Source organism: Callospermophilus lateralis, chromosome 10 (genome assembly GCF_048772815.1).
Source record: "Callospermophilus lateralis isolate mCalLat2 chromosome 10, mCalLat2.hap1, whole genome shotgun sequence".
In the NCBI taxonomy this organism is placed as follows: domain Eukaryota; kingdom Metazoa; phylum Chordata; class Mammalia; order Rodentia; family Sciuridae; genus Callospermophilus; species Callospermophilus lateralis.
Genome location: NC_135314.1, coordinates 132,318,796 through 132,346,618, shown reverse-complemented (window position 1 = coordinate 132,346,618; position 27,823 = coordinate 132,318,796). Strand labels below are relative to the sequence as shown.

The 27,823-nt window shown below is 39.3% G+C and overlaps 1 protein-coding gene and 1 pseudogene across 4 annotated transcripts in view; one reads left to right on the top strand and one right to left on the bottom strand.

The window, feature by feature from the left end:
* Positions 1 to 27,823, bottom strand: part of Qrich1 (glutamine rich 1) — a 47,676-nt gene that overhangs the window by 3,476 nt on the left and 16,377 nt on the right. For all 4 annotated transcript variants that reach the window (XM_076868663.2, XM_076868662.2, XM_076868665.2 and 1 more), the window contains 6 exons: positions 19,837 to 20,871; positions 11,185 to 11,362; positions 10,446 to 10,600; positions 9,057 to 9,171; positions 497 to 605; positions 5 to 156 (listed from right to left, as the gene is read on the bottom strand). In XM_076868663.2, coding sequence (XP_076724778.1) covers positions 5 to 156; positions 497 to 605; positions 9,057 to 9,171; positions 10,446 to 10,600; positions 11,185 to 11,362; positions 19,837 to 20,871 — 1,744 coding nt within the window. The remainder of the gene's footprint in view (positions 1 to 4; positions 157 to 496; positions 606 to 9,056; positions 9,172 to 10,445; positions 10,601 to 11,184; positions 11,363 to 19,836; positions 20,872 to 27,823) is intronic.
* Positions 13,846 to 14,593, top strand: LOC143408672 (small ribosomal subunit protein eS6 pseudogene; annotated as a pseudogene).

Genomic DNA, 27,823 nt, shown 5'->3' with positions numbered 1-27,823 from the left:
CTACCTTTCTGGCCAGTCTGATGTATCCCAAGGGCCTTCAGGTACCGGATACTCGTGCTTTTATCCTTGGGATTAGAGGGGTTTTTCTTTGTCTGTCGTAAGACTTTGGAGAAGGCCAGCTTCATGTGCTGGTCAACTGTCTTCAACAGGAAGTACCTGAACCACAAGTGAAAGCAAGGCAGAGGGTGCCAGACACCATGATTTACCCTACACCCATCTGTATTTCAGAGGAGCCCACACTCCCAGATCTGGGTAGGCCCATACCCAAACACTGTAGACAGTGGAGAAGCCACATCGAAATAGATAATAGAGTTCTGACAAGGCTGTTAGATTCACTGGTCACCACAAAAAAATGTAGTCAAGTGGGGCTGGAGGCTTTCAGTAGCTCAAGGTTCTCATAAATGTCACAGGAATTCAGAAGTCCTCCTAAAGTTTCCACCCACTTCACCAGGAAGAAGCCAGCAGAGGCCAAGTATGGACATTCTAGAAAACTTACTTGGTGTTAAAGAACATGAGGGTGGTCAATAGGGTGGAAGGGGAGTGCGCCCCAAGCTGCTTGCATTCCCATAGCATCTCCTCAGTCACATGGCTGGGCAGAACATAGCCTAGGAGGAACAGAATAATGCAAAAACAAATAGATGGAAGGAGGTACCACAAAGGCACAGGATGGGAGGTGTGAGGCATATGGACCACAGGGACATAAGTCTTAACAACAGAAGTCTCCCTGGGGTGTTGCAAAATAATTTGGAAAGGTTGTTAAAACATAGAGGGTCACAACCAATGTTTCTGAGGTGGAACCCAAAATGAACATTTATTTCTAACAAGTTCCAAGGTGATACTGCTGCTGCTCTGGGAATCACAAATTGAGAACCACTACCTCACATGATTACTCTTACTTGATAAATTCCTCTGTAATCCAAGGCTAATATAAGACAAAAGGATTGCCTTCAGGTTCATGAATACATAAAACTATAAACCAAACATGCATACATGCTCTCTCTTCTCGAAGACAACTTCATTGTATTTTCAAGGTGTCTAAGGCCCAAAGACCTGGTAATGTATACCCCTCTTATTATCTATCATTTCTAGGAAGAAAGCCCATTTCATCACTTCTCTGGATAAAAAGAACACTGATATTTGAGCAATTTCAAGTTTTTATTAAAAGGATAGGTGTAACTCTTAAGACCCAGGTTCGATGACAAATCTAGACCTAGGCAGGGCTAAGGCCAATTTAGATATGTGGTGTCCCCCAAAAGCTCATGTGTGAGACAATGTAAGAAAATTTAGAATGAAGAAAAGGGAAGGGAATTTGGAAAATGGAAAGACAGCAGAATAAATTGGGTATAACCTTCCTATGTTCATATGTGAATACACAACCAGTGTAACTCCACACCATGTACAACCACAATAATGGGAAGTTATCCTCTAAGAACAAATTTTTATTTGTTATATTACAGAACAAACAAAACCCCCCCAAAAACTAAAAAACAAAGTTTAGAGGTGAAATGATTGGGCTATGAGAACCTAGTCAGTGCATTGATCCCCTGATAGAGATTAACTGGGTGGTAAATATAGGCAGGCAGGATATGGCTGGAGGAGGTGGGTCATTGCAGCTGTGGCTTTGGGCTTTATATTTTGTTGTGGTGAGAACTCTTTCCACCCACTTCAATAAGGAAGAAGCCAGCAGAGTCCAAGTGCTTTTTTCCACCACACACTTCTGCCATGATGTTCTGACTTATCTCAGGCCCAGAGGAATAGAGTCAGTCATCTCTGGACTGAAAACTCTGAAATTGTGAGCCCCTAACTAAACTTTACCTCCTCTAATTATTTTTGTCAGGTCTTTTGGTCACAGCTACAAAAATCTGACTAAAACACCAACAGTATGAACAAGAACCCTGGGCAGCCAGGACTGCACTAAAGAAAGATAAATATGGGTTTTACCATCAAGCTACCTTCATTTGCTCAATTCAACAACTATAAGTGTTTGTGCACTGAGGATATAGTAGGGTGCAGCAGACACAGCATTTTCCTACAGGGTTTCAGGATTCTCTAGACAGTGAAAGTTACACTTCCTGGAAGCAGAAAAGGAAGAAGACTCTGCACAATACAGTCCACTGTCTATTCTTCCCACAGGCAGAACTTTGACCATGTAGTGTACTTCTCTCTGGTGCTGTTTTTGTCCGCTGTTTGGCTACTCAGTGGTATAGCAACAATGGGAAGCACTTTCTTGCTCTTGGACATATTTGAAGCATCCAAGATGCAGGATAAGCAACACAACACAGCTTCTCTCAGGAAAAGCTATTTCCCTAGGAGTAACTCCTGCCACAGCTTGGTATACTTTTCTCTTCCTTCACTCAGCCACATACCTCCTCTAGTGGCATTTCTATAACATTATTTTATTCCCAACAACAAACTTTAAAATTAATTTTATATTCAGGATGCTGAAGCAGGACAATTTGAAGTTCAAGTCCAGCAACCTCAGCAACTGAGGGACCCTTTACAAAAATAAAGAATTAAAAAGGGATAAGGATGTAGCTCAGGATAAATAGCCCCTGGGTTCAATCCCCAGTTCCAATAAATAAATAAACAAATAGATAAATAAAATATACTTTAATGGCTAAGAACCAGGATTCCTGGCTAAGAGCAAGGAGACATGGAAAAAAAAATTATATAAGCCTTATAAATTTGATTCTCAACAGCAAGCATAAAAATGATGTATTTTATCTTAAAAACTTTTTATTTTATCTTTTAAAACTTAAAAACTTCTGCCTAGTGAAGGGCACAGACACAATGACCAGTGCAGGAGCAATGAGCATCCCTAACATCCAAAATGTGTATTGAAATACCTTATCCCACTAAAAGCAACCAGTTTCATAGAGAACTGATGGATTTCACAAAGGAACAACAAATGTTTGAAAAATGAAATGTTCTGTCAAATCAGAAAGTAAGGAAGTTGCTGGCTATGGCAGTGTACACCTGTAATCATAGCTATTCATGAGGTCAAGGCAAAAGGATCACAAGTTCAAGGCTAATCAGGGCAAACTGGTGAGACCCTATCTCAAAATAATAAAAGAGAAAAGGCTGGGGATGTACCTCAGTGGTTCAGCACCCCTGGGTTCACACACACACACAAAGAGAGGGGGGGGGGAGGGAGGAAAAAAGAAATGAAGGGAGTAGTCAACAACTATTAGAATTAATATAGGTACCAACCTAAAGATAATCCAATTGGTCAAAGATGGAACAGTCTGCACATCAGTAAAAATAACTGCTGCAGTGGATTGAATCATATCAAATTATCAAATGTTTAAATGCACGAGGTCACAATGATTCTTAAAAAACAAATAAAAAAACCTTATTTTACATTACTGGGAACTGGGAAAGCTGGTGAACTAACTGATTACTGTGAAAACTGATAAGCAAATAAAGAAAATTTCTAAAGCCTTTATTCTGCCTCGACCACATAATGTGGAGTGCTAGCAATCCAGAAATTGGAGTGACAAAGTCTTTTTTTTTGTGTGTGTGTGTAGTACTGAGGGCTGAACCCAAGAACACTACCACTGAGCTTATATGCCTGGCCTTAATTTTTTTTTTTTTTTATTATTTAGCATTTACTTATTATTTTGGCATTGGGGATTGCTCAGGGGCACTCAACCACTGAGCCATATCCCCAGCCCTTTATATTTTTTATTTTGAGACAAGGTCTCACTAATTTATCTAGGGCCTTGCTCACTGGTCTGGACCTTGAAATCCTCCTGCCTCAGCCTTTAGAGCCACTCGGATTACAGGTGTATGTCATCATGCCCAGCTTATTTTAAAAATTTTGAGACAGCATCTTGCTAAATTGCCCAGGCAACTTGTAATCCTCCTGCCCTTGCCTCCTAGAGTAAGCCACCATGTTTGGCTTTCTAGTTGTTTTTAAAAATTATGATAGTGTCCCTGTGGTATGTCAAAAACACTTTTCAACACATTAAAAAAATTTATAGATAGGGTTTTAAGAATAGTTCAGTGGTAGAGCTCTTTCCTAGCATGCATGAGTTCCTGGATTCAATTGCCGAGAACCAACCCTGACCTCCCTCGAAAAAAAACTGAAAATAAATATTTATGGATAGAATGTCTGGAATTTCCTTCAAACTAGCATAGGAAGAAAAGCTCAGGAAATAATGTCAAGAGTTAATAAATGGAATAAGAATTGTAATGCATTCCGCTGTCATGTATTTAAAAAATCAATTAAAAAATTGGAAAAAAAAGAGTTTATAAATGGGACAGGCATAGTGGCAGTTTAATGAAGAAAGGGTGTTTCCAGCACCATTTGTTGAAAACACTACCCTTTCTCCATTAAACTGCCTTTCTCCTTTTTGTCAGTTAAATTTACCATACTTGTGTGATTGTATTTCTTAAGTTTCTCATTCTCTCATTCTGTTTCATTAATTTTTGTATGTAGGGGGCAGTGCTAGGAACTGAACTCAGTGGTGCTCTGCCACTGAGCTACATCCCTAATCCTCTTTATTTTTTATTGAGAGACAGGGTCACTAAATTGCTCAGGCTGGCCTCAAACTTGTGATCCTCCTACCCCTGCCTCCTGAGTACCTGGGATTACAGACACAAACCACCCCACCTGGCTTATTTGACTATTATTTACCAAAAACCTGCACACAAATGTTTATAGCATCTTTATTCAAAACTGCCAAAACCTGGAAGAAATAAAGAGAAAATGTCTCTCAGAAGAATGGATAAAATATAGTTTGTCCACACAATGGAATATTCTATGCTAAAAAGAAAATGAACTATCAAGCCATGAAAAGACTAACTTTAAATGCATATTGCTAACTGAAAGAAATAAATCTGAAAAGATTATATATTGAATTATTCCAAATATATGACATTCTAGAAAAGACAAAACTGGCAATAGGAAAAAGATCATTGGTTGTCAAGGACTCAGGGCAAGGAAGGGAAGGAAGGCAGGATAGAATGCACAGGCAGATAACAGGGATTTTATTTGGGGGGGGGGTGTGTGTGTGTGGAGGGGTACCAGGTTTGAACCCAGAGGTGTTTAAGCTCTGACCCATATTCTCAGCCCTTTTTTAGATTTTATTTAGAGATAGGGTCTCACTGAGTTGCTTAGGGCCTCACTAAGTTGCTGAGGCTGGCTTTATTTAACCTGCGATCCTTAGGCTTAGGCACCCGAGCTGCTGGAATTATAGGCCTGTGCCACCACAACCAGCAAGAGAAGGAATTTAAGACAGCAAAACATTCTGTATTGATACTATAGTAGTAGATTCATGCTTTCAGACATTTATGAAAACCCACAGCACTACAACACAATGAGTAAGCCCTAATATAAACTATAAACTTTAGATAATAATGTATCGATATTGGTTCAAATTTTAACAAATGTACCATGCTAATGTAACACTATTAATATAGGGGAAATTATATGAGGGTGTGCCAGCACAGAGAAAGTTTCTATACTTTTTTCTGAAATTCTTCTGGACACCTAAAACAGCTCTAAAAAATTATGGATCCAGGGAACAACAGGACACCTCTAAGGGCCCTGCAACTCCAGATTGAGAGGACCCTAAAGAACAAGAAGGCAACCAGTATATGTTCTGCAAAGAGGATGGTCACTGGCAAAGGGCATGTTTCTTATGGTTCCAAAAAAAGCCACATGTGGTCAGCAAGAACTCAATCCATCCTGGCAGATGGCACACTGGTAGAGGAAGGCTGAAGAACCAATAATCTTTTCGAAAGTTCCCAAGAGCTATCCTTGAGGAATCACGCTGCCTCTTAAGAGTAGATGTCAATTTTGACCAAGTTGGTCTTTTTTTAAATTTTTACCCAGTGCTTCACATGTGCAATGCAAGTGCTCTACCACTGAGGCACAACCCTAGCCCCCAAGTTGGTCTTAAACACCTGGCAGGAGAGCAATTAATATGTGGACTTTTGGGGGGGGGAGGTACAGGCAATTGAACCCAGAGGCGCTTAACCACTAAGCACATCCCCCAGTCCTTTCTATATTTTATTTAGAGACGGTCTTGCTGAGTTGCTTATGGTCTCTCTAAATTGCTGAGGCTGGCTTTAGTCAAGCAATCCTCAGCACTATATAAAAATAAATAAATTAATTAAATAAACAAATAAATAAATAAAGGTATTGTGAACTCGTGATGCTCACTGCCCCGCCTCCTTAAGTAGCTATTACAGGCACATGCTACCATACGCAGCATAGGTGGACATTTAAAAGGCAAGACAACTTATTATTTTTTTTAATCTAACTTCAGATGTACACTTGTGTCAACCCTACCAAAAGTAAAGCTGGAGGCTATAAAGGAAGAGTGGAGTGCCTAAGAATAACTACTACAAAGGACTCTAGAGTTATAAGTTTGTTCTGAGTCAATTTGAGCCTGATCTGATAGACCTACAAGTCTTCCTAACTTCCTACAAAGATAACTTAGATCTGTTTTTCACTGATAGTATTATCTAGCCCCATATTTATTCCTCAGATTAGTCTAAAAGATGCAATGTGGCACACAAAAGGCCTAACTAACTTTGCCAGTAGAGTCCTAAATGACACAGTTAAAGGGATGCCTCTACTGAACATAGAGGTAATACTAATGAGAAAGCTATTTTACAGAAATAAGATGACAATAAATATCTTTTAACTACATCTCAAATGGACACCATTATAAAAACTAAATATTGAATATATTTCTAACAACTCTACTCAAATGCCTTAAATGGCCTCCTCGCAAATCAATGGCATGTTGGATCCCACCTTAAGCTTTTGCTTAAGGTTTTAACGAGTTACTGTCTTCATGGTTTTCAGAAACTGGCTGAAATACTAGTTGCTTTCGTGTTAACTGTTTACAAAACAAGTAAAGCATTGCTGTCTTGTTTACTGTTGTCCTAACATGATTCCTGCCCAGACCCACCAAATGCCAGCATGGACCTCTAGGTTGCTCTGATGCTAAATACCCTCAATTATCCATGCCCCACCTGATAGAGAACAAGAACTTCAGGTCAATTCCACACAACTTTACCCTCTCTCAGTAGGAAACAGCTTGGAGATGTCACACCCATTTTTCCATAGAAATGGAATGTAGAAATTGACAGTAGGGAAATGTAAAAATGGTCTACTTTGTGCTTTGAAAACAGTTCTTGCTGCTCTGTCACCGCAACTTATTTTTTAAACCAGACATGTTTCTTTTTCTTCCTCTCCCTCTCTCCCTCCCCCTCTCTAATCTGAGGCAAGGGAAAGGATTACCATTCTTCCCCATCCCAGATAGTAATCTGTCCTTGAGCACAGACCCACCACAGCAGAGAAGTAATTCAGATTTCAGGGATGGCACCAGAAGATCTAAGAAATGACTATCTCCCAAATTAACAAGCAAATCACAACTCCCTATGTAGAACATATGAAATGTAGTCTTTAATTCACCTCTTTAAAAACCCTGTTACTGGCTGGGGTTGTGGCTCAGTAGTAGAGTGCTTGCCTAGCATGTGTGAGGCCCTGGGTTCGATCTTCAGCACCCCATAAAAATAAATAAAATAAAGATATTGTGCCCAGCTAAAAAATAAATATTAAAAAAAAAAAACCCTGTTACCCCTAATTGCCAGAATTACAGCCTCTGAGACAGGCATCCCCTGGTTCCATCTTTGCTGACAAATAGAACTTTTTCTCAAAAATAAATAAATAAATATTTATTTATGAGATTTTTTTTTAAAGAGAGAGGGGGAGAGAGAGAGAGAGAGAGAATTATAATATTTTATTTTTTAGTTATCGGCGGACACAACATCTTTGTTTGTATGTGGTGCTGAGGATCGAACCCCGGCTGCACGCATGCCAGGCGAGCGTGCTACCGCTTGAGCCACATCCCCAGCCCTATTTATAAGATTATGTTCTACAGCTGAAATGATTCTTAAAATTTTTGAGTAGGGGGTGCAGTTGTGCTGGGATCAAAACTAGGGCCTTCGCATGATAGGTAAGTGTTCTGCCTTTGAGTGCTATTCCCAGCACTATTCCCAGCCCCTTTCAATTCTCTTTCTCGCTTGTGTCCATTGTGTGTGTGTGTGTGTGTGTGTGTGTGTGTGTGTATGTGGTACTAGGGATTGAATCCAGGGGCACTTTACCTCTGACCTACATCCCCAACCCAGCCCTTTTTATTCTGAGACAGGGTCTAAGTTGCCCAGGTTGGCCTCAAACATGCAGTCCTCCTGTCAGACTCCTGAGGCTATGTCTTGAGATAGGGTATCACTATGTTGTCCAGGCTGACCTGAACTCCTGGGCTCAAGTAATCCTCTCCAGTAGCTGGTACTATAGGCATGAGCTACTGCACCCAGCTAGGATTCTGACTGACAGCTATGATTCTGAGTGTTATTATTAAACACCTCCCACCCCCATTCTGGAGAATAAGCTCAGGGGCATTTTACCACTGAACTAGATCCTCAGACATTTTTATTTTTATTTTGAGACAGGTTTCACTAAGTTGCCATACTGAACTCAAACTTGGCATCTTCCTGCACTAGCTTCCTGAGTAGCTGGAATTTTAGGCATGTACCACCACACCTGGTCAATCAATAAATTTTAATAGAAAAATAAAAATAAAAAACATAGTAACCACTCCACTAGTTTCGCATGTCTCTGGGTCCTTGCCACACTGGGACTAACAGAATTCTCTGAAGAGCAATGCCCCTTCTGATATCAAGCAAAGCAGCACCAAGGCCAATACTGTTGCCTGGGATTTATAAGTCCCATGCCCCCTTACTATAATCATAGCCAGCCACAGAAACTGCCTTTTTTTTTTTTTTCCTCCAGGTACTGGTGATTGAACTCAGGCATACTTAACTACTAAGCCACATCCTCAGCCCTTTTTATTTCCTATTTGAGACAGGGTCTCACTAAGTTGCTAGGGCCTCACTAAATTACTGAGGCTAGTCTCAAAACTTACAATCTTTCTGCCTCAGCCTCCAGAGTTGATGGGATTATATGAGTGTGCCACCACATTTGGTGCAAAACAGCCTATGTTTTAGAATTCAAACAGGAAAAGGCTCCAAAGACTTACCAAGTGGAGTGACCCGAGGCTGAACATCCTTCAGAACTTCGTGGAGCCACTCGGTGAATCGAACATAATAAAGATCGGAGAAAATATCATCTACCCTTCCATTTTCAAAAAGATACTAAAAAGTAAAACAATCAATGAAAATTATTGGTTGTTTCTTGAATAAACTTTTGGGAGAAATAAACATTTTTCCACTAGCACCACTACCTCTCCCTACCACATCAAAACTGTCCAAACTACTAACAGTGTAACCCAAATCATGTGAACTGATTCCCACAACATTATAGAGTTAGATCAATGATGATTTTCTGAATGTTATTTTACCTAAGCAAGGCATTGTCTGTGGTAACAAAATGATGAATAAGCTTTGAGGACAGATATATAGCTTTTAACTTGGGGCTCAGTTTTCTTGTCTATAAATGGAGATGACTATACCTTTTTCTTTTTTTTAATGTATTTATTTTTTTTAGTTGTAGATGGACACAATATCTTTGTTTTATTTTTACGTGGTGCTGAGAATCGAACCCAGGGCCTCACACATGCTAGGTGAGCGCACTACCACTTGAGCCATATCCCCAGCCTGACTATACCTTTCTTTTAGGACTGGGCATAGCATAAGTGAAGAGATCATGTAATGTTATTCACATGGTATCTGGGTTAGGGCCAGAAAGAAACAGGAACAAAGTGGGAGGCAGGCTTTTCTCAGGACCAGGCACCAAATTCCCAACAAGTAAGTCCTACTCAATCATATTATGAATTCTCCAAAAGACTTCAAATACTAAAAAATGCTTCCCAAACTGCCAATCTGAGCTCCTATTTTATGCTTCACATTATGTGTCCTAAAAGTCTAACAATATTCATATACAATTCTAATCAGACTTCTTCAAATAATTGCTTTGTGTTAACATAGTATTAATGTGAAAAGCTATGTTAGCACCAGACTTTGTTCTAAATAAGTTACTTTTTAATAAAAACAATGTTCATTTTAACAGAAGAGTGTGAAATGCTTTGTGATTAAAAAAAAAAAGCTACTAAGGTAATAACCAAATAATTTAATAGAAGTTTTGCTAGATGGTAGGATTTTAGATGTTTGTCTGCTTATTTTATGGTCTAAAGCGAACATTTAGGTCTTTTTTTCCTTTTTTCTTCTTTATTTTCTTTTGTGAAGCTATGCTGGGGAGGAAACTCAGGGCCTGGTGCATGCTAGCCAAATGCTCTAGATCACTAACATTTAGGTCTTTGCAATTAAAACAGTTTATTTTAAAACTCATTGTATAGCTAAAAAAGAATTTCTTTATTTTCACTTCAAGTCATTTTACTAAACTTGACTAATCAGCAAACACGAAATGGGAACAGAGCTTAAAAATATTTCTATGTAGAGGTGCTTCCTACCTTTTGAATACACAAGAAAATATAGTAGAGCACATCCGGATCATAGGGTTCACCATCTCCATTTCGAGCTTCCCGTGTCATTAGACAGAGGCCATAATTCAACTCAGCCACAGCAGAGGAGATGAGATCTTCCTGGAATCGCAGCAATTGGCGCCCTATAACACAAGTCTCAAAGGTGAGTGGGAGTCTGGGTATAGGTGTCTCTTTATTGGGTACTCATTTTCCTGAAAGGAGGGCTCAGAGAATCAGGTTGCTGGTACAGGAATGTTCATTTCTATTTATGATCAAAACCGGCCTACTAAGGCAGTAATCATATATAATATTACACCAAGGGTTTCTTTCTTATAACCTGCCTCATCTCACATATATCCCCAAAATTATTATTAGGATCAAGAAGTAAAAGCAAGGAAAAAAAAAAAACAGAATCCACTCTATAACATGGGAAAGTATATAAATCTAATGGCAAAGAAGGGCATTGAAAACACTCATTGGGCTCATGTTTTTTCCTAAAGGTCACTTTGCTCTGGTCTGCTAGATTGACTCTAGAAAGCCATGTATATAAAAATGCTTGGTTTTAGCCCACAAATCATGATCATCTGTACAGGGTCAGGCTTGCTTGCTGATAGTCACGATACAGCATACTATTTAAGAGGGTGCTCTCTTCAGAGCCAGAGGACACCAGTTACTATAGTCCTGTTATTTAGATTATAGACATCTCCCATCTTCCCCAAACACTCACTCCCAATGGGTGCCAATCTATTCTGAGCATCCTTTTCTAGTTCAGCATTCTTGGTCTGGGCCCAGCTTTTCCATACTTCAAGCCCTTCTTCTGGTTTCAAAGAATTTGGAAGCAGAAGTTCTGGGGAAGGCTGTGGCTGTGACTGTGGTTCAACTTCAGCAACCTGGACAGTTTGAGCCTATGAGAGGAAAACCATCAGAATGAGTTAATACTATTGTACATTAGGTCCTTTAGCAAATTTCCAAAAAAATATTAAATTCATTTAACTAAAAAAAAAAAAAAAAAATCTCTTTGCCAGGCACACTGGCACATGCCAGAGACAAGAAACTAAGATAGGAGGAGGATTGCAAGTTTGAGGCCAGCCTCATTAATTTAGCAAGACCCTGTCTCAAGATATAAAATAAAAGGACTGAGGATGTAACTCAATGATAAAGCATTCCTTGTACCAAAAGAACCAAACAAATAAACAACAACAACAAAAAACCCTCTATTCTTGTTGTTCTACCTTGAAGTAGCTTTGGGTACTTATTCTTGGGACAGCAAAGGCAACTGAAATAGGCTTCTCAGCCTTGGCTGCACTTTGAGTATTTTATTTAAAAACAACAATACCCTGGCTAACCCTAGAATATGTCTCTGGAACCTAGATATCAATACTTCTAAAACTACAAGTAAAAAGTTAATTCCCTATCTAGAGACTGAGGCAGGAGAATTCCTAGTTCAAGGCCAGTCCGGGAAATTTAATAAAACCTGTCTCAAAATTAAAAAAAAAAAAAAAATTTTTTTTTGAAGGGTTGGGATACAGAATGCCCCTGGATTCAGTAACAGGATGGACAAGGGAATGGAGGGAGCACATTCTGATTGAAAAGATCTAGGGTGTGACTCAAAGATTGTGCCTTTCTAACAAATTTCCAATTAGAATCAAGGTTGCTACTCTGCAGATTTTAGTTGCAGTAGCAAATGTGCCGAGTACTGAGGCTTAAACTTAGTTGCACCTTAAAATCCTCAGAACTACATTTTGAGAGTATCTATAACTGTGTCTTATCCCAACAGACTGAACTTTATAGTTGTTCTAAGGTGAAGGCCTGATGTTAACATTTTTTTTTTCCCTTTTTTTTTTTTGGTGATGCTGTGGCTTGAACCCAAAACCTTGCACTTGCTACGCAAGGGCTCTACTCCTGAACTATATCCCCAATATCCTCCTTTTATTTTTTCATTTTGAGACACAATCTTACTAAATTGCTCAGGCCAACCTCAAATTTATGACCCTCCTACCTCAGATGGGATTAAAGGCATGCACTACCACACTGAGCCCCTGGCATTGTTTGTTCCTCTTTTTTTTTTTTAAACAGTGCTGGGGTTTGAATCACTTTACCACCAAGCTACGCCCCCCCCCCTTTTTTTTAACAGGATCTTGCCTAGTTGCTAAGGCTGGCCTCAAACTTTCAACACTCCTGCCTCAGCCTCCTCAGTTGCTGTGATTATAGGTGTACACCACAAAGCAAGGACCACTATCAAGAAACACAATAAATTAGTGGTGTTGTATCCTCTGCCATTGTAAGATATAAGACAGGACAATTGTTATGGTTTTTCTAGCTATAAGGTTCTAATTTTTCCATGCTTCTTCTGAAATTAAGATTCTCACACTCATAAGGACATAATCCATTTTATAGAAACAGGAGACAACATTACACCTTCTTCCTTTCAAAGGAAAAATGGCCCCATCATCAATGGTCTGACAGCCAAGCCACATGGAAAAGAGATGGAGTATCATTCTTAGTCACAATCCCCAAAAGGTTAGATGGATACAAAGACGCCAAGTGCAGGTTTCTGTTTTTGGTTTTTTGGGGGGAGGGTACTAGGGATTGAACTCAGGGGACTCAACCACTGAGCCACATCCCCAGTCCTATTTTGTATTTTATTTAGAGACAGGGTCTCACTGAGTTGTTTAGTGCCTCTCCATTGCCGAAACTGGCTTTGAACTCTTGATCCTCCTGCCTCAGCCTCCTGAGCAACTGGGATTACAGGTGTGCACCACTGCGTCGGGCACAAGTGCAAGTTCTTGGGTCTCATACATACTATATCTCTGTTTTCTGATCAAATCCCCTTGAGTTCAGAAATTTTATGCCACAATCAAAACCTCCCTTACTCAAAGAGCTGAGGAATATGAAAAAATCATTCCAACTGAAGGCAAAAAGTTTCTACATGACACAAATTTACTTACCAACAAATAAAAATCTATTAGCTTTGATAAGATACTTTTAAATGGGGAAATAGAGCAATACAGTTTTTGGTGCTATATATCAAGCCTCAAGAAAACGTCCATGTTTTGACCTGGAACTCTATCCTAAGGAAATCACCAATATTTTATGTATCAAGATACATAAGGGGGTTGGGGCTGTGCAGCAGTAGTGCACTTGCCTGCATGTGTGAGGCACTGGGTTCGATCCTCAGCACCACATATAAACAAATACATAAAATAAAGATATATCAACAATTTAACAAAAAAAAAAAAAAAAAAAAGGATCAGATGGCTGGGCATGGTGGCACACACCTGTAATCCTAGAGATTTGGGAGGCTTGAGGCAGGAGGATCACAAGTTCAAAGCCAGCCTCAACAACTTAGTGAGACCTTATCTCAAAATAAAAAATAAAGCTGCCCAAGATGAAGCTGAATATCTCCTTCCAGCTACTGGCTGCCAGAAGCTCATTGAAGTGGATGATGAATGCAAACTTTGTACTTATCATGAGAAGTGTACTGCCACAGAAGTTGCTGCTGATGCTCTGGGTGAAGAATAGAAGGGTTATGTGGTCCTAATCAGTGGCAGGAACCACAAACAAGGTTTCCTCATGAAACACAGTGTTGTGACCCATGGCTGTGTTTGCCTGCTACTGAATAAGAGGCATTCCTGTTATAGACCAAGGTGAACTGTAGAGAGGAAGTACAAATCTGTTTGAGGTTGCACTGTGAATGCCAATCTGAGCATTCTCAACTTAGTTATTGAAAAAAAAATGAGAGAAGAATATTCCTAGACTTACGGATACTACTGTACCTCATAGGCTGGGACACAAAAGAGCTAGTAGAATCTGCAAACTTTTCAATCTCTCTAAGGAAAATGATGACTGCCAATGTGTTGTCAGAAAACCTTTAAACAAAGAAGGTAAAAAAACCCAGGACCGAAGCACCAAAGAAGATTCAGTGTCTCCTTATTCCATGTGTCCTGCAACACAAGTGCCCATGTATTGCTCTGAAGAAACAATGTACTAAGAAAAATAAGGAACAGGCTATAGAATATGCCAAATTTTTGGCCAAGAGAATGAAAGAGGCGGAAGAAAAGCGCCAGGAACAGACTGCCAAGAGATGTGGACTGTCCTCTTTGCAAGCTTCTACTTCTGAGACTAGTCAAAAATAAGAGTTTTTAAGAGTAGCAAATAAGATCAAACCTTCAAAAACAAATAACTAAAACATAAAAAGGAATGGGGATGTGGCTCAGTGGTAAAGTGCCCTGGGTTTAATCCCCAGTATCCAGAAAAAGAAAAGAAAAAATGATGAATTGCCTTCTAATCAAGGTGTACATCTGATACTAAAAAGCAGTTTGCATTAAAGAAAAATCTAAATTATAAATTAATGTGAGCAGCCTGGCGTTGTGGCTCAGTGTTAGATCAATTGCCCAGCATATGTGAGGCACTGGGTTCGATTCTCAGCACCATATACAAATCAATAAAAATAAAGGTCTATCAACAACTAAAAAAATATTTTAAAAAATTAACGTAAGGGTCCAACAAAAGGGACCAATTAGGCAAATTATATTATACCCATATAAATGGACTACAAAGCAGACATTAAACATGTTAACTAACTAAGACTACATGGGGCTGGGGTTATGGTTCAGCAGTAGAACACTTGCCTCACACGTACAAGGCCCTGGGTTCAATCTTCAGCACCACATAAAAATAAATAAAATAAAGTCATATATATTTTTAAAAAAATGTCTGCTGGTCTTCAAGGAGTAAATTTATAAAAAAATTATAAATAAAAATATAGAAAAAAGGCTATAAATAAATTTATTTTACTTACATAATTAAGATAAAAGAAACAAGACCCAGAAGTATAGAATGAGTATACAAACAACCATGTAAATAAGCCTGATTATCCTTTATACTCGAACCATAAAAGAATGAGGAATAGGGCTGGGGATGTGGCTCAAGCGGTAGCACGCTCGCCTGGCATGCGGGTGGCCCGGGTTCGATCCTCAGCACCACATACAAACAAAGATGTTGTGTCTGCCGAAAACTAAAAAAATAAAATAAATAAATATTAAAATTCTCTCTCTCTCTCCCTCTCTTAAAAAAAAAAAAAGAATGAGGAATATATGAAAAATGACAAAAAACTTTCTATTTTCTAGCATTTCTAAAATGGAAAAAAAAATTCATTATCCTCCCCCCACCAAGAAGTGTGATGGTTTTACATAAACAGACCGGAAAGGCAAGTGTCTAAATAGACAGGAAAATGTCTAAAATCTAAATATAAATAGGCAGGTATGTGTGGTGGTATATGCCTGTAAATCTAGTTATTCAGGAGGCTGAGGCAGGAGGATCATTTGAGCCAGGAGTTTAGCTTGGATAGTATAACAAGACTTGACCTCAATTTAAAAAAAAAAAAAAAGGTAGAAATAATAACCTTTACATAACGTTAGGTCCACACTATTAATGTCTACATGGGTTTCTAATCAAGGTATACATCTGATGCTTAATAGAACAGATTTGGGGGTTGGGGCTGTACCTCAGTGGTAGAGCGCTCTACCACTGAGCCACAACCCCAGCCCCAAAATACCCCCGTTTTATATATTTGATCAATCCAACAAACATGTATGCAAAGTTTTGTCTTAGGCTCAAGAGTGCATTAAACCACAGCCTGGGGCAAAGAGTTGACTGACTCTGTAGTGATTTGAACAAAAACCCTAGTATGCGTTTTTCTTGACTCCAGTGGCTATTCTAGAAGTCACTAAAGAAAACCTTTGCTCCAAGACATGTGAGTACCTGTAATCCCAGCAGCTTAGGAGGCTGAGGCAGGAGGATTACAAGTTTAAGACCAGACTTAGAACCTTAGGAAGGCCCTGTCTCAAAAGTAAAAAAAAATAAAAAGGGCTGGGGATGTGGCTCAAGCGGTAGTGCGCTCGCTTGGCATGCGTGCAGCCTGGGTTCGATCCTCAGCACCACATACAAACAACGATGTTGTGTCCGCCAAAAACTGAAAAATAAATATTAAAATTATCTCTCTCCTCTCTCTCTCTCTAAAAAAAATAAATAAAATAAAATAAAATAAAAAGGGCTGAGGCTGGTAAAGTGCCCCTGGGTTCAATACCCAGTATCAAAGAAAGATGGGGTGGGGTGGGAAGGGGCATGAAGACAAATGGGCCCATTTTCTAGCCACAAGATGTCACTGCTCACCCAGACAAGAACAGATTCAGACAGGAGTCAATAAGAAAACTGAAGCTGAGCACAGCGGCTTACTTAATGGAGAAGCTAAGGCAGAAACATCACTTACATCCAGGAGTTCTAAGCCAGTCTGGGCATCAGTGATTCTCCATTTTTAGGGAAAAAAAAAAAAAAATGATGGAAAACAAGTAGAGCCCTCTGTGCAGATAATACTTTTAAGAACTCCTGAGAAAAAAAGAATAAAGCAGAGAAATGGAGCAACAGATGGTGGATATCAGATCAAAAGAAAGTTTTACCATAAATCTGGTTTTAAGAACAAAAAATATGAAAGCTTTCATAAAAAGTTATTGCCCTCCTCAATCCAAGGCAGCAGAGAGCACAACACTATTACCAGCTCTCCTTAGGATTCAACTCATATAACATATCTATTTTCTCCTTGGGTTCTAAATGATCCTAAGGTAAAGGAGCCTGTGTTGTTAACTTTATTCCCCAACACACAGCCCAAAGCCTGATGAGAAAAGGAGAGGCTTATTTGTGATCTATACAAACATACTCACCTTTCCCTTGTGATGGGTATTCTCAGGTTTTCTGATAATAAAACCTGACATAAATTCCTGTAAGATTGCTAAAAGAGAGACTCTGATGAACACTAAACTCCAGAAAAGAGCTTCTCATACTAGAGGGCCTAGACAGATAAGTTACAGAGAACAATAAGCTCCAAAGAAAGCCTCACCTGCAATTGAACCATTAGGTTAAAGAAAGCTGAGGGAAGGCCTAATGTGCTCTACCTTTATGAACAAAAGCTGAGCAGAGCCCCATTACAAATCTTCTGATTCTATATACCTCTGCTTGATTGCTCGTGTCACATTATCCAGAAATTTCAGATTTCCTACCACAAATCAGATCTAATCCAACTCTTCACTTTGAAAAGACATCACTCCCCTTCCTCTATCCTAACTCCTCTCTCATGGTTCCCCTCTTATGTTGCCTTTGGCAATGTCCTATTGGTTCATCTCTGTATTTATGATGTTCCATTCTTCTTACAGCTTAGATGCTGTAAATTATTCTCCAGAGACACCACTGTTTACTTTTTTTTTTTTTTGTGGCTGTATTAGGGATTGAATGGGTGATTGAAAGCTACACCTTTAGCCTTTTTATCTTCAGACACGGTCTCCGTAAATTCCTCAGTCTGAACTTGTGATCCTTCTGTTTCAGCCCCTCCTGAGTAGCTCTGTTAACTTTTAACCTAGAATTTCTGAATTCCCAATTTGTTTGTTTATGTATCATGCTGTCATTCTTAATTATGCTGCCTTATAAATAATTCAAAAGAAAAGAAATCATGAATTCCTTTTTTTTGTGTGTGGTACTGGGGATCAAACCCAGGGCCTTATACTACTAGGCAAGCACACTCAAGCACTTTCCCACTAAGCTACATCACCCGCCCTTTTTCCCAAAAATATTGAGACAAGAACTCAGTAAATTGCCTGTCTGACCCTGATCTTGTGATCCTTCTTCCTCAGTCTCTGAGTAGCTGGGATTAAAAGCATGCACCAGTGCTCCAGGCTTGCAAATCACAACTTCTTACTCTCACAACTAGATTCAGTTAAACAAGGACCATCTCAAGCTGGGGTTGTGGCTCAGTGGTAGAGCACTCACCTAGCACATGTGAGGTACTGGGTTCGATCCCCAGCACTACTCAAAAATAAATAAATAAGTAAAAATAAAGATGTTATGTCCATCTACACTTAAAAACTTTTTTTTTTTTTTTTTTTTAAAAGACCATCTCTTTCTACTTCTAGGCCTGACAGCCAGGTATTTAATAAGTCATCCAAGATGATACAATGTTTTCTCCATGAAACAAACTAAACTGGTCAGCCTTTACTTAATTAGTTGCTTAGTTTGATTAGTAATTTATGGTCTGAGTTTCTGAGTGTAGTGCTTCATCTAACTTGCTTGTGCCAGCTCCTTCACATGCATTCCCAGAAGCCTATGCCCACTGAGACATGCTACTTTCAGCAGTCCCATAAGACCAGAGGATCTGTATGCTATTCTAAAAGTCTACTAGAAAAGGGTCTAGAAAGCTTACTAATAGCCTAAACAGATTAATCTATTCACACCTCTGAGCTATTCCTGAGATTAATAATTAGAAAAAATAAGAGCTACACAATTTAAAGTTAAAATTTTTAACAGTAGACAGTGCCCACTTGTACAGTGCCACTGTAAAAGTTAAAATTTCAACAGTTTTTGAGAACTTTTCTGCAATCCAAAAATTTTGAAGTAATTGGACATGGGCATGTACACCTATAATCCCAGCAACTCAGGAAGCTGAGACAAGAGGATTCCAAGTTTGAGGCCATCCCAGGCAACTTAGCAAGACCCTGTCTTTAAAAAAATAAAAATAAAAAGGACTGAGGATGTAGCTCAGTGGTAGAGAGCCCCTGGGTTCAAGGGTTTAAGCCTCAGTACTACAAAAATAAATATATTAATAAATAAATGAAATATAGAAATAAAAAGTCTGGGGATGTAGCTCAGTGTTTGTAAAGCACTCCAGGTTCAAATACCAGAATTGGAGGAGGGAGTGAAAAAAAGTTTTCAACATAGTTGCCATGTCAGAAAATCCAATTAACCAAGGCTTATCTTGACTATTTTCAAGCAAGATATGCTTGTGAGGTACCACTCTATAGGTAACTTACTCAAGGCTCCCAAAGGTGTTAACTTTTAACAGGTATTTTTTTTTTTTTAAATCTTTTAACTTACCTACACTGATTATAGACAATAATCAGAGAAGGTTCATAGCCTTTCCACCATGATGAGTTTACAAGCTATGTGCTAAACTATAATGGTTTCACTAGAGTTGTTCACTTGTGATGCAAAGTAACAGCACATGGAAGGCAAACAATCTTCGGAGTATCCTATTTATCCCTACCTCTAAGTTTATTCTTCCTAAGAGAATACAAAAGAAGTGTTCCAGGCATTCAACACTTAAAGCTTTAAAATTACAAAGTAGTTACTGATCATTTTGAACCATCAGGTAGTTAGAAGATACAATCTGTTTTATAGTCTAATCAGCTGCTTCTCTTCCTTCCTCAAAATGCTAAATACTCTTACCACTATAAGACTAACATTTTGGCAGAAAACAAGCTTGACACTGCAGGCAAGTTCTGTGTTTCACAGGTCTCTGAAGAAGCAGGGTGCCCTAAAGGTAAATCTCACTTACTGAACAAGTAACCTGGAGCTGTTGCTGCTGTTGCTGTGGTGGTGGTGGCGTCTGTTCTTGGGGAGTTTGTTGCTGCGGCTGCTGCTGGGGGTCCCATATATGAACAGTCTGAGCTGTATTTTGGTACGTGCCTGCCACGGCCTGCACAGCCACTGGAATGTGGATGTTGCCATTCATGAACTGTGCTGGAAAGAGAGAGTTTGCAAGGGTCTGCACTACCTCTTCATGGGAGTTCTTCACTACAGACGTGGTGCCCACCATCTTCTCCTTGTCATCCTCCAGCTTTACAGCTGCCAGGGCTGTGGGTGAGCCACTGACATGAACTGCGTTGTAGGCTTCCTGGGGAATGGCAATGTGGGTAATGCTCTGCTGCTGAGGGTCCCCCCGGGGCTGGGCAGAATAAACAGGGATGGTCCAAGTTTCTCCTGTAGGGCTAGTAATGGTCCCAGTGGCACTGTACAGGTGGGCACTGTCTACTGTCAGTAAGTCTGGTCTCAAAGACACATAACTCTGCTGCTGGCCCTGTGGTATGGCCAGCACGGTGGCCACCGGCTGCCCTGAGATGGCGTAGGACACAGTGATGGGCATGTCCACTTTGCGTTTCTTCACAGGCTGGAGGACACTGGCCGTGCCAACCCGCCGCTCCCCTTCCCGAGGTGAGCCCTGCTGGGATGGTGGTGGGGAAAGGGCACCCACGGTCTGGATTTGAATCTGCTGACCCCCAGCAAGAGACTGGCCAGCCACGAGCTGAGCCTGGATTTGCTGATGTGGGATGTGCTCCTCCGGGATTTCTGTAGTCTGGATCTGCTGGGCCGCCTGCACGTGCTGCACCTGGATCTGGGCTGCTTGCAGCTGCGAGGGGCTGGGACTTTGTAGAGACGGGGTCTGGATAGAAGGGGCTGCTGACTGCGGTGCCTGGCCCTGGATCTGCACCTGGACCTGGATGGGCTGCTCGGCAGGCTGGTGAACGGTGAGCTGCGGGGAGAGCTGCTGAGCCGAGACCTGCTGCGGAGACTGCTGTACCTGCACCTGTACCTGCAGCAACAAGATTCACCAATGAGTGAGCCAGACAATATTGAGAATCCAGCCCCCAGGGAAAACAAAAATCTCAGAGAGGGGCCCTGTGTGATGTGAAAGTGGGTAGGGGTGCAGCCCAGACAAAGCTTCTAAGGATGCCACAATCCCCCAAAATGTTCTTCAGCATCATATTGCATTCAGAGTGAGAGATACCTACCTTAGAGAGCAAGCAAGTCAGTCAATTGAGCATAAGAAAAAAATTAATCAGAAATTTTGCTAATTTTTAAGTTTATTTAAAAATGCAACCCCTATGCTTTTTGTATATCAATACTGTGGTACAAGATATAATTTATGAATATATGATTTAGAAATATTTTATCTCTGGGGGCTGGGGATGTGGCTCAAGCAATAGCGCGCCAGCCTGGCATGTGTGCTGCCCGGGTTCGATCCTCAGCACCACATACAAACACAAGATCTTGTGACACAAGATATTGTGTCCGCCGAAGACTAAAATAAATGAATGTTGAAATTCTCTCTCCCTCTCTCATAAAAAAAAAAAAAAAAAAAAAAAATTTATCTCTGGAGCAAGTGACAAAAAGAGTGGGGTCACCTATTCTACGAGGCCAGAAAAAACAAACACAACCCATTCTCAACTGCTCAACTCAGGATCAAACCTATTTCCTATTATGAACAAGTAGAAAATATAACAGGGACAAAGTTCTCGCAATCTCCTCTGGAGTAATTTCCAAATTTGCTGTTTTAAATTCAAGCACTGTTGCATGTGTCTTTAGACTACTCAAGATACTTTTGTTAATGGAAAAGTCATTTAAAAATAATAATGATACTCTAAAGAATCCAGATAATTTATTCTAAACAAGATTACTATATGCTAGAAACACATTTGGGAAACAATGTAGCTTGTGTCATTTTACTGTTATTTCAGCATACAAAGTAGCACGAAAAGATGCTAGTTATACATACTATGGAATTAAAAAAAAAAAAAAAAAAAAAAAAACCTTTCCCTAACTACAGGTAGAAATTAGGAAGATAGAAAACAAGGGAAAAGAAAAGAAAACAAAACAAAACAAATGGCAGATATTAAGAAAGCAGATGAGGGTGTAAATCAATCTAATAACAGAAAGATACACATGACATAAGATAACAAGGCTGATGCTGGGATAACTGGATATCCACATGTAAAAGAATGAAGTTAAACCTCTTCCTTATATCATGAACAAAAAAATGGAAAAGAATGTGAATAGAGGTTTCTTCCAAAAAAATATACAGCCAGGTGCGGTGGTGCACAACTGTAATCCTAGGCAGCTCAGGAAGCTGAGACAAGAGGATTGCAAGTTCAATGCAGCCTCAGCAACTTAGTGAGGTCCTAAGCAACTTAGAGAGACCCTGTCTCAGAATAAAAAACAAAAAGAAAGCTGGTGATAAAATGCCTCTAGGTTAAATCTCCACTATCAAAAACAAAAACAAGGGGCTGGGGTTGTGGCTCAGGGTAGAGCGCTTGCCTAGCACATGCAAGGCCCTGGGTTCAATCCTCAGCATCACATAAAAATAAATAAATAATTTTTAAAAACACAAAATTCCATATGCAAATGGCCAACATAACTGGTTATTAAGGAAATGCAAATCAAAATCAAAACCACAATGATACCCACTAGGATGGCTAAAATAAAAAAAGACAAGCTGGGAATAGTGGCACACACGCCTGTAGCCCTGGCTACTTAAGAGGCTAAGGCAGAAGAATTCTAAGTTCCAGGCCAGCCTGGGCAAAATATCCAGACACAGTCCCCTGCACACCCCCCGCCAAAAAAAAAAAAATCTACGAGTGTTGCTGACGATGTGGAGAAATCAGAATGCTTATATAAGATACATAAAGTTGACACAGCCACTTTGTCACACTTTGTAAAGTGTCTGACACTTCCTCAAAAGGTTAAACACACTACATAACAAACATGATAAATAAATCATAAGATTCAGTAAATATCTTGGTATCTTCCCAAGAGAAATAAAAACATCCATAAAAACTTGTACATAAATGTTCACTGCAGCATTATTCGTAAAACAAAAGGTAGAAAGAAATCCAAAATATTAAGCTAATGAAGTCCATCACAGGAGACCACATCATACGATTCTGTTTGTATGAAATGACTAAAAAAGGTCTATTTTCTATAGAAACAGAAAGTAAATTAGTACCTTGTAGATACAGGGGCGAGGAAGGGTAGGGGTTAGGGAAAACATGCAGTATTACTAATGGGAATAAGATTTTTTTAATAGGGTGGTTAAAATATTATAGAACCGACAGTTGTAAAAACTCATTGAATATACAAAACCGCACTGAACTATATGCTGTTTTTTATTTCTTTGCAGTAGTAGGAATTGAACCCGGGGCTTAGCACATAGTAGGCAAGTGCTCTACCATTGAGCTACATCCCTAAGTCCTGTATACTTTACTTATTCATTTATTTGGTGCCAGAGATCAAACCCAGAGCCCTACACATGCTAGCATGCACTATTCCACTGAGCTATATAACTACCAGCCCCTAAACTGTATGAATTACAATGTGTAAATTATATCACAATAATGATGTTTCTCAATTAAAAAAAAAAAAAAGATAAGCCATCAAGTTGTGTAAAGAGTTCAATACTGAGATCACCGACTTGGCTTTGAAGTCCATGAGTAATATGCCAGCCTTTAAGTCTCAGTTTCCGCAAATATATACACAGGGAGGGAATGTCCACTTCCCTATAGAAGAAAGTGGGAATAATATTTAATAATAAAGTAGTAAAATGCTATAAAAGTATTTTATTCCTTATTTTTTTCCATGGAGTAAAGTCACATCTCTTTACAGTCACATCTCTTTACAACATCAAAACATAGTTCCCTGCCCTTCAGTAGATGAATGGATAGGGAAACTTTGGTATATATACACAATGGAACATTACTCAGCATTAAAAGAGAATAAAAGCATGGCATTTGCAGGTATATGGATGAAGTTAGAGAATATAATGCTAAGTGAAGCAAGTCAATTCCAAAAAAACCAAAGACCCAATTTTTCTTTGATATGAGGATGCTGACACATAATAGAGACTGGGGGCGGGGGGAAAGCATGGGAGGAATGGAGAAACTTTAGATAGGGCAAAGGGGAGGGAGGATAAAGGAGGGGGCAAAGGGGTAGAAATGATGATGGAATGAGTTAGACATCATTACCCTAGTACATGTATGAGACACAAATGGTGTGAAAATACTTTGTGTACAATCAGTGTCTTGAAAAAGTGTGCTCTATATGTATAATATGAAATGAACTGCATTCTGCCACCATGCATAATAAATCAGGTTTTATATATATATATATATATATATATACACACACACACGCACACATATACATATATATATATATATATATATATATATATATATATATATATATGTATGTATGTGGCTCCCAGGCCAACATCATCAGCATCACTGAGGCATTTATCAAAAATACACTGTCTTCTTTTGAGAAGTGTCTGTTTAATTCAAAAGAGTAGCTTGAAAATTTTTTCTCCCATTCTGTATGTTTTCTCTTCCCCTTTTTTCTTTTTGTGGTACTAGGGATTGAACACAGGGCCTTGCACTTGGTAGACAAGTGCTCTACCACTGAGTTACATCCTCAGTCCTCACATTCTTGTTACCTTGGCTGTGCAGAAGCTCCTGAGCTCTAGGAGTCCTGGTGAGAAAGCCAGTGTTTATGACTATAAGCTGGTGTGTTGACCCTGAGTTTTATTCTAGGAGTTGCATAGTTTTTGGTCTAATTTCTAGGTCTTTGAGCCATTTTCAGTTGATTTTTGTGCAGTGAACACAGGGTCTTAAGCATGGTAAGTACACACTGTATTACTGAGCTATAACTCCGAGCCCCAATAACATTTTGTTTTGTTCTCGCTATTTTAAGTATTAAACTGATATTTTATTTAATGGAAAATAAGATGGGTCAGTATTTTGGATTTCCAAATTCCATCTCCTAAACAGTAATTGAAAAAATTACTGGCCATGCACAGTGGTGCACACCTGTAATCCCAGATGCTTAAGCAACATAGCAAGACCCCCTTCTAAAAAAGAAGAAAAAGAACCAACAGAAAAGAAAGATAATAAATTACATTTCTATTTCCATATTTCCCTAAAGCTACACTGGTCTAGTATCCATTAATTACATGTATCCAGCAATCACTCAAAATGTGACTAGTCAAATTACAATATGCTCCAACTGAAAAACACATACCAGATTTGAAAGATGTGTACAATAAAAGAACTCATTAATAGTATTGTATTAATTACATATTAAAATGATAATAATAAATGTGCCTCAGTCGTAGATGGCTTACCTCACACGTGTAAGGCTGTAAGGCACTGAGTTCGATCCTCAACACTAGATAAAAATAAATGAATAAATAAAGATTTTGTGTCCGTCTACAACTAAAAAAAAGATAGGGGACTACTAAAATATATGGAGTAAAGCACTCGGCTCACATCATGTTTTGAGTCCCACTGAGGAAGGACCACTGAGAATCGTGCTCAATGTGCCACAAAATTCTGAATCACAGCACCTGTACTCCAAACCCATCTATAACTTTTAACAATTATTCAGCAAAACCTTAGAAATCTTGGTAGGATTTTACTGCTCACATAATGTTCTTCTGCAGGTCGTCTTTACCAAAATATTAGACACTTAACAAACTTTTGATTATTTATCAAACGAACTTAAAACCATGGTTGGGAAGAGATTTAAATGTGGTAAAAGAATATAAAGGTCCAGAAAAGAGCAATAAATGGCCCACTAATCCTAAGTGATGATCAGGATCCAAAAGTGCCAGTAAGTAAGTAGCTGATTTAAGTGCTACTTTTGGCTGGAAACCTTATGTTTGCATAATACACCATATATTATGAACACTGCCGCCTCAAGGCAAGTGCCAGAATCACTTTCCCAACCTCTCCCACAGCTGAAGTGTAGGCATGTGACCAAGGCTTCCCAAATTAGACACACAGCATGAAATCTGGACATGGGCAGCAGGAACCAAAGACTGAATTTTCTGGTGAAAGTGGGAGGATGTGGCAAAATGCAGCAGGATGACCTAAGTCCCAGGAAAGACTGTAGTGTGAAGACCTGTGCCCAAAAATGGGGCTGAAAATCTCTACCAAAGCAGGCTAGCAATGTGACCCAGATCTAGTTACTGGTTGGATAGCCTTCAATGTCTATTCTCTGGCTTTCTCATAAATCCTTTGAATTACCTTCTATTCTTTAGTGAATGGTTTTTTTAGTAAACTTGGAGGAGTTGTAGTGGTCCTTCAGATTATCTTATAACTAAAAAGCTGAATGGAGAGGCTGGGGTTGTGGCTCAGTGGTGGAGTGCTTGCCTAGCACATGTGAGGCCCTGGGTTTGATCCTCAGCTCCACAAAAACTAAGTAAATAAAATAAAGGGATTATTTATAAATAAGTAAAAGATATTGTGTCCAATTACAACCAAAAAAAAAAATATTAAAAAAAAAAAAAAAGATGCTCACACTGTTTGAACTTCATGTATTTACCCAGGGGGAGGGGATATTCACAGAGGATACTACAGATTCCAACTGATCTGTGACACTGTATGTCTAAAAATAAAAAAGAAGAGGGATAATGCTGGGATGACAATGACAAGGAATGAAAAACACACTAAAGCCTTCAAATTTCACTTCCAGCAACAAAGAGACCAAGTGCTGAGAAGTGCCTTTTTTCCAAAGTATTCCTCATTTAGCAAACTCTAGCAAGGCTAGGCTGACCAACCAGCCTTATGTGAATGCTCAGTTCTTTCCCTGTGGAAGGGCAGAGGAGAAACAAGCAATTCTATGGGTGCCAAGGAAACCAAACCTTGGCATTCATCATCAGGTGTTTCCTCTGGCACACTTACTTCTTTTGGATGCTTTAAGAAGCTCTGAAAAACAAGTTTCAAGTGAACCTCCTTCACTTAACACAGAAAGACTTAACAGTAACAAAGAAGTTAGCACTCCCCCAATATTATCCACACTTAAATGGGAGTTCTTAGCTGGGAGTACGCTCAGTGGTAAAGCACTACCTATGACACATGAGATCCTAGGTTAAGTCCCCAGTAATGTAGGAATTTTGTGTGTGTATGTGTGTGTGTGTGGTGCTGGGGATTGAACCCAGAGCCTGGTACATGCAAAGCACGCACTCTACCAACTGAGCTATATCCCCAGCCCTGGAAAAAAAAAAATTTTTTTTCCAAATATTCCTTAGTACTCCACTCTCCAACTCAATTACTATTTGGGGTTTTACTATTACTGTTCAAGGACCACTACATTCTACATGCTAAAAACCAGGGTGAAGGCAGGCATGGTGATTCACATCTGTAATCCTAGCAACTAAGAAGGCTGAGCCCAGAGGATCCCAAGTTCAAAGCCAGCCTGGGCAATTTAAAGACTATATCTCAATATTAAAAAAGGGTTGGGAATGTAGCTCAGTGATATAGCACCCCTAGGTTCAATCCCCAATACCAATGGAAAAAACAAAATTAAAAAATAGGGTGATATCAACTGATTTTTTTTTTTTTTTGAGGTACTGGGGATTGCAGCCAAGTGTATGCTAGGCAAGTGCTCTACCCCTGAGCCACATCTCCAGCCCCCAAACTGGTTTTGAAACTCAACAATCTGCTAAGCATCCTCCCCAATCAAGATGTATTATCTATCTCATTCTTCTGGCCACAAAGGACAATACAATACAATTGTACCATTATCTGCCATTTTTCTTTCTGAAAGAGACTTGTTTCCAATATTGCTACTATAAGCAATACAACAGTGAATATACACATATATCTATAAACATAAATTAAAGGCCAGTACTGTCAAATTCATTTCCAACAAAATTATGCAATTTTATTCTAACTTATTCTCTCATACCCTTGTGTCACCCTGAATGATAT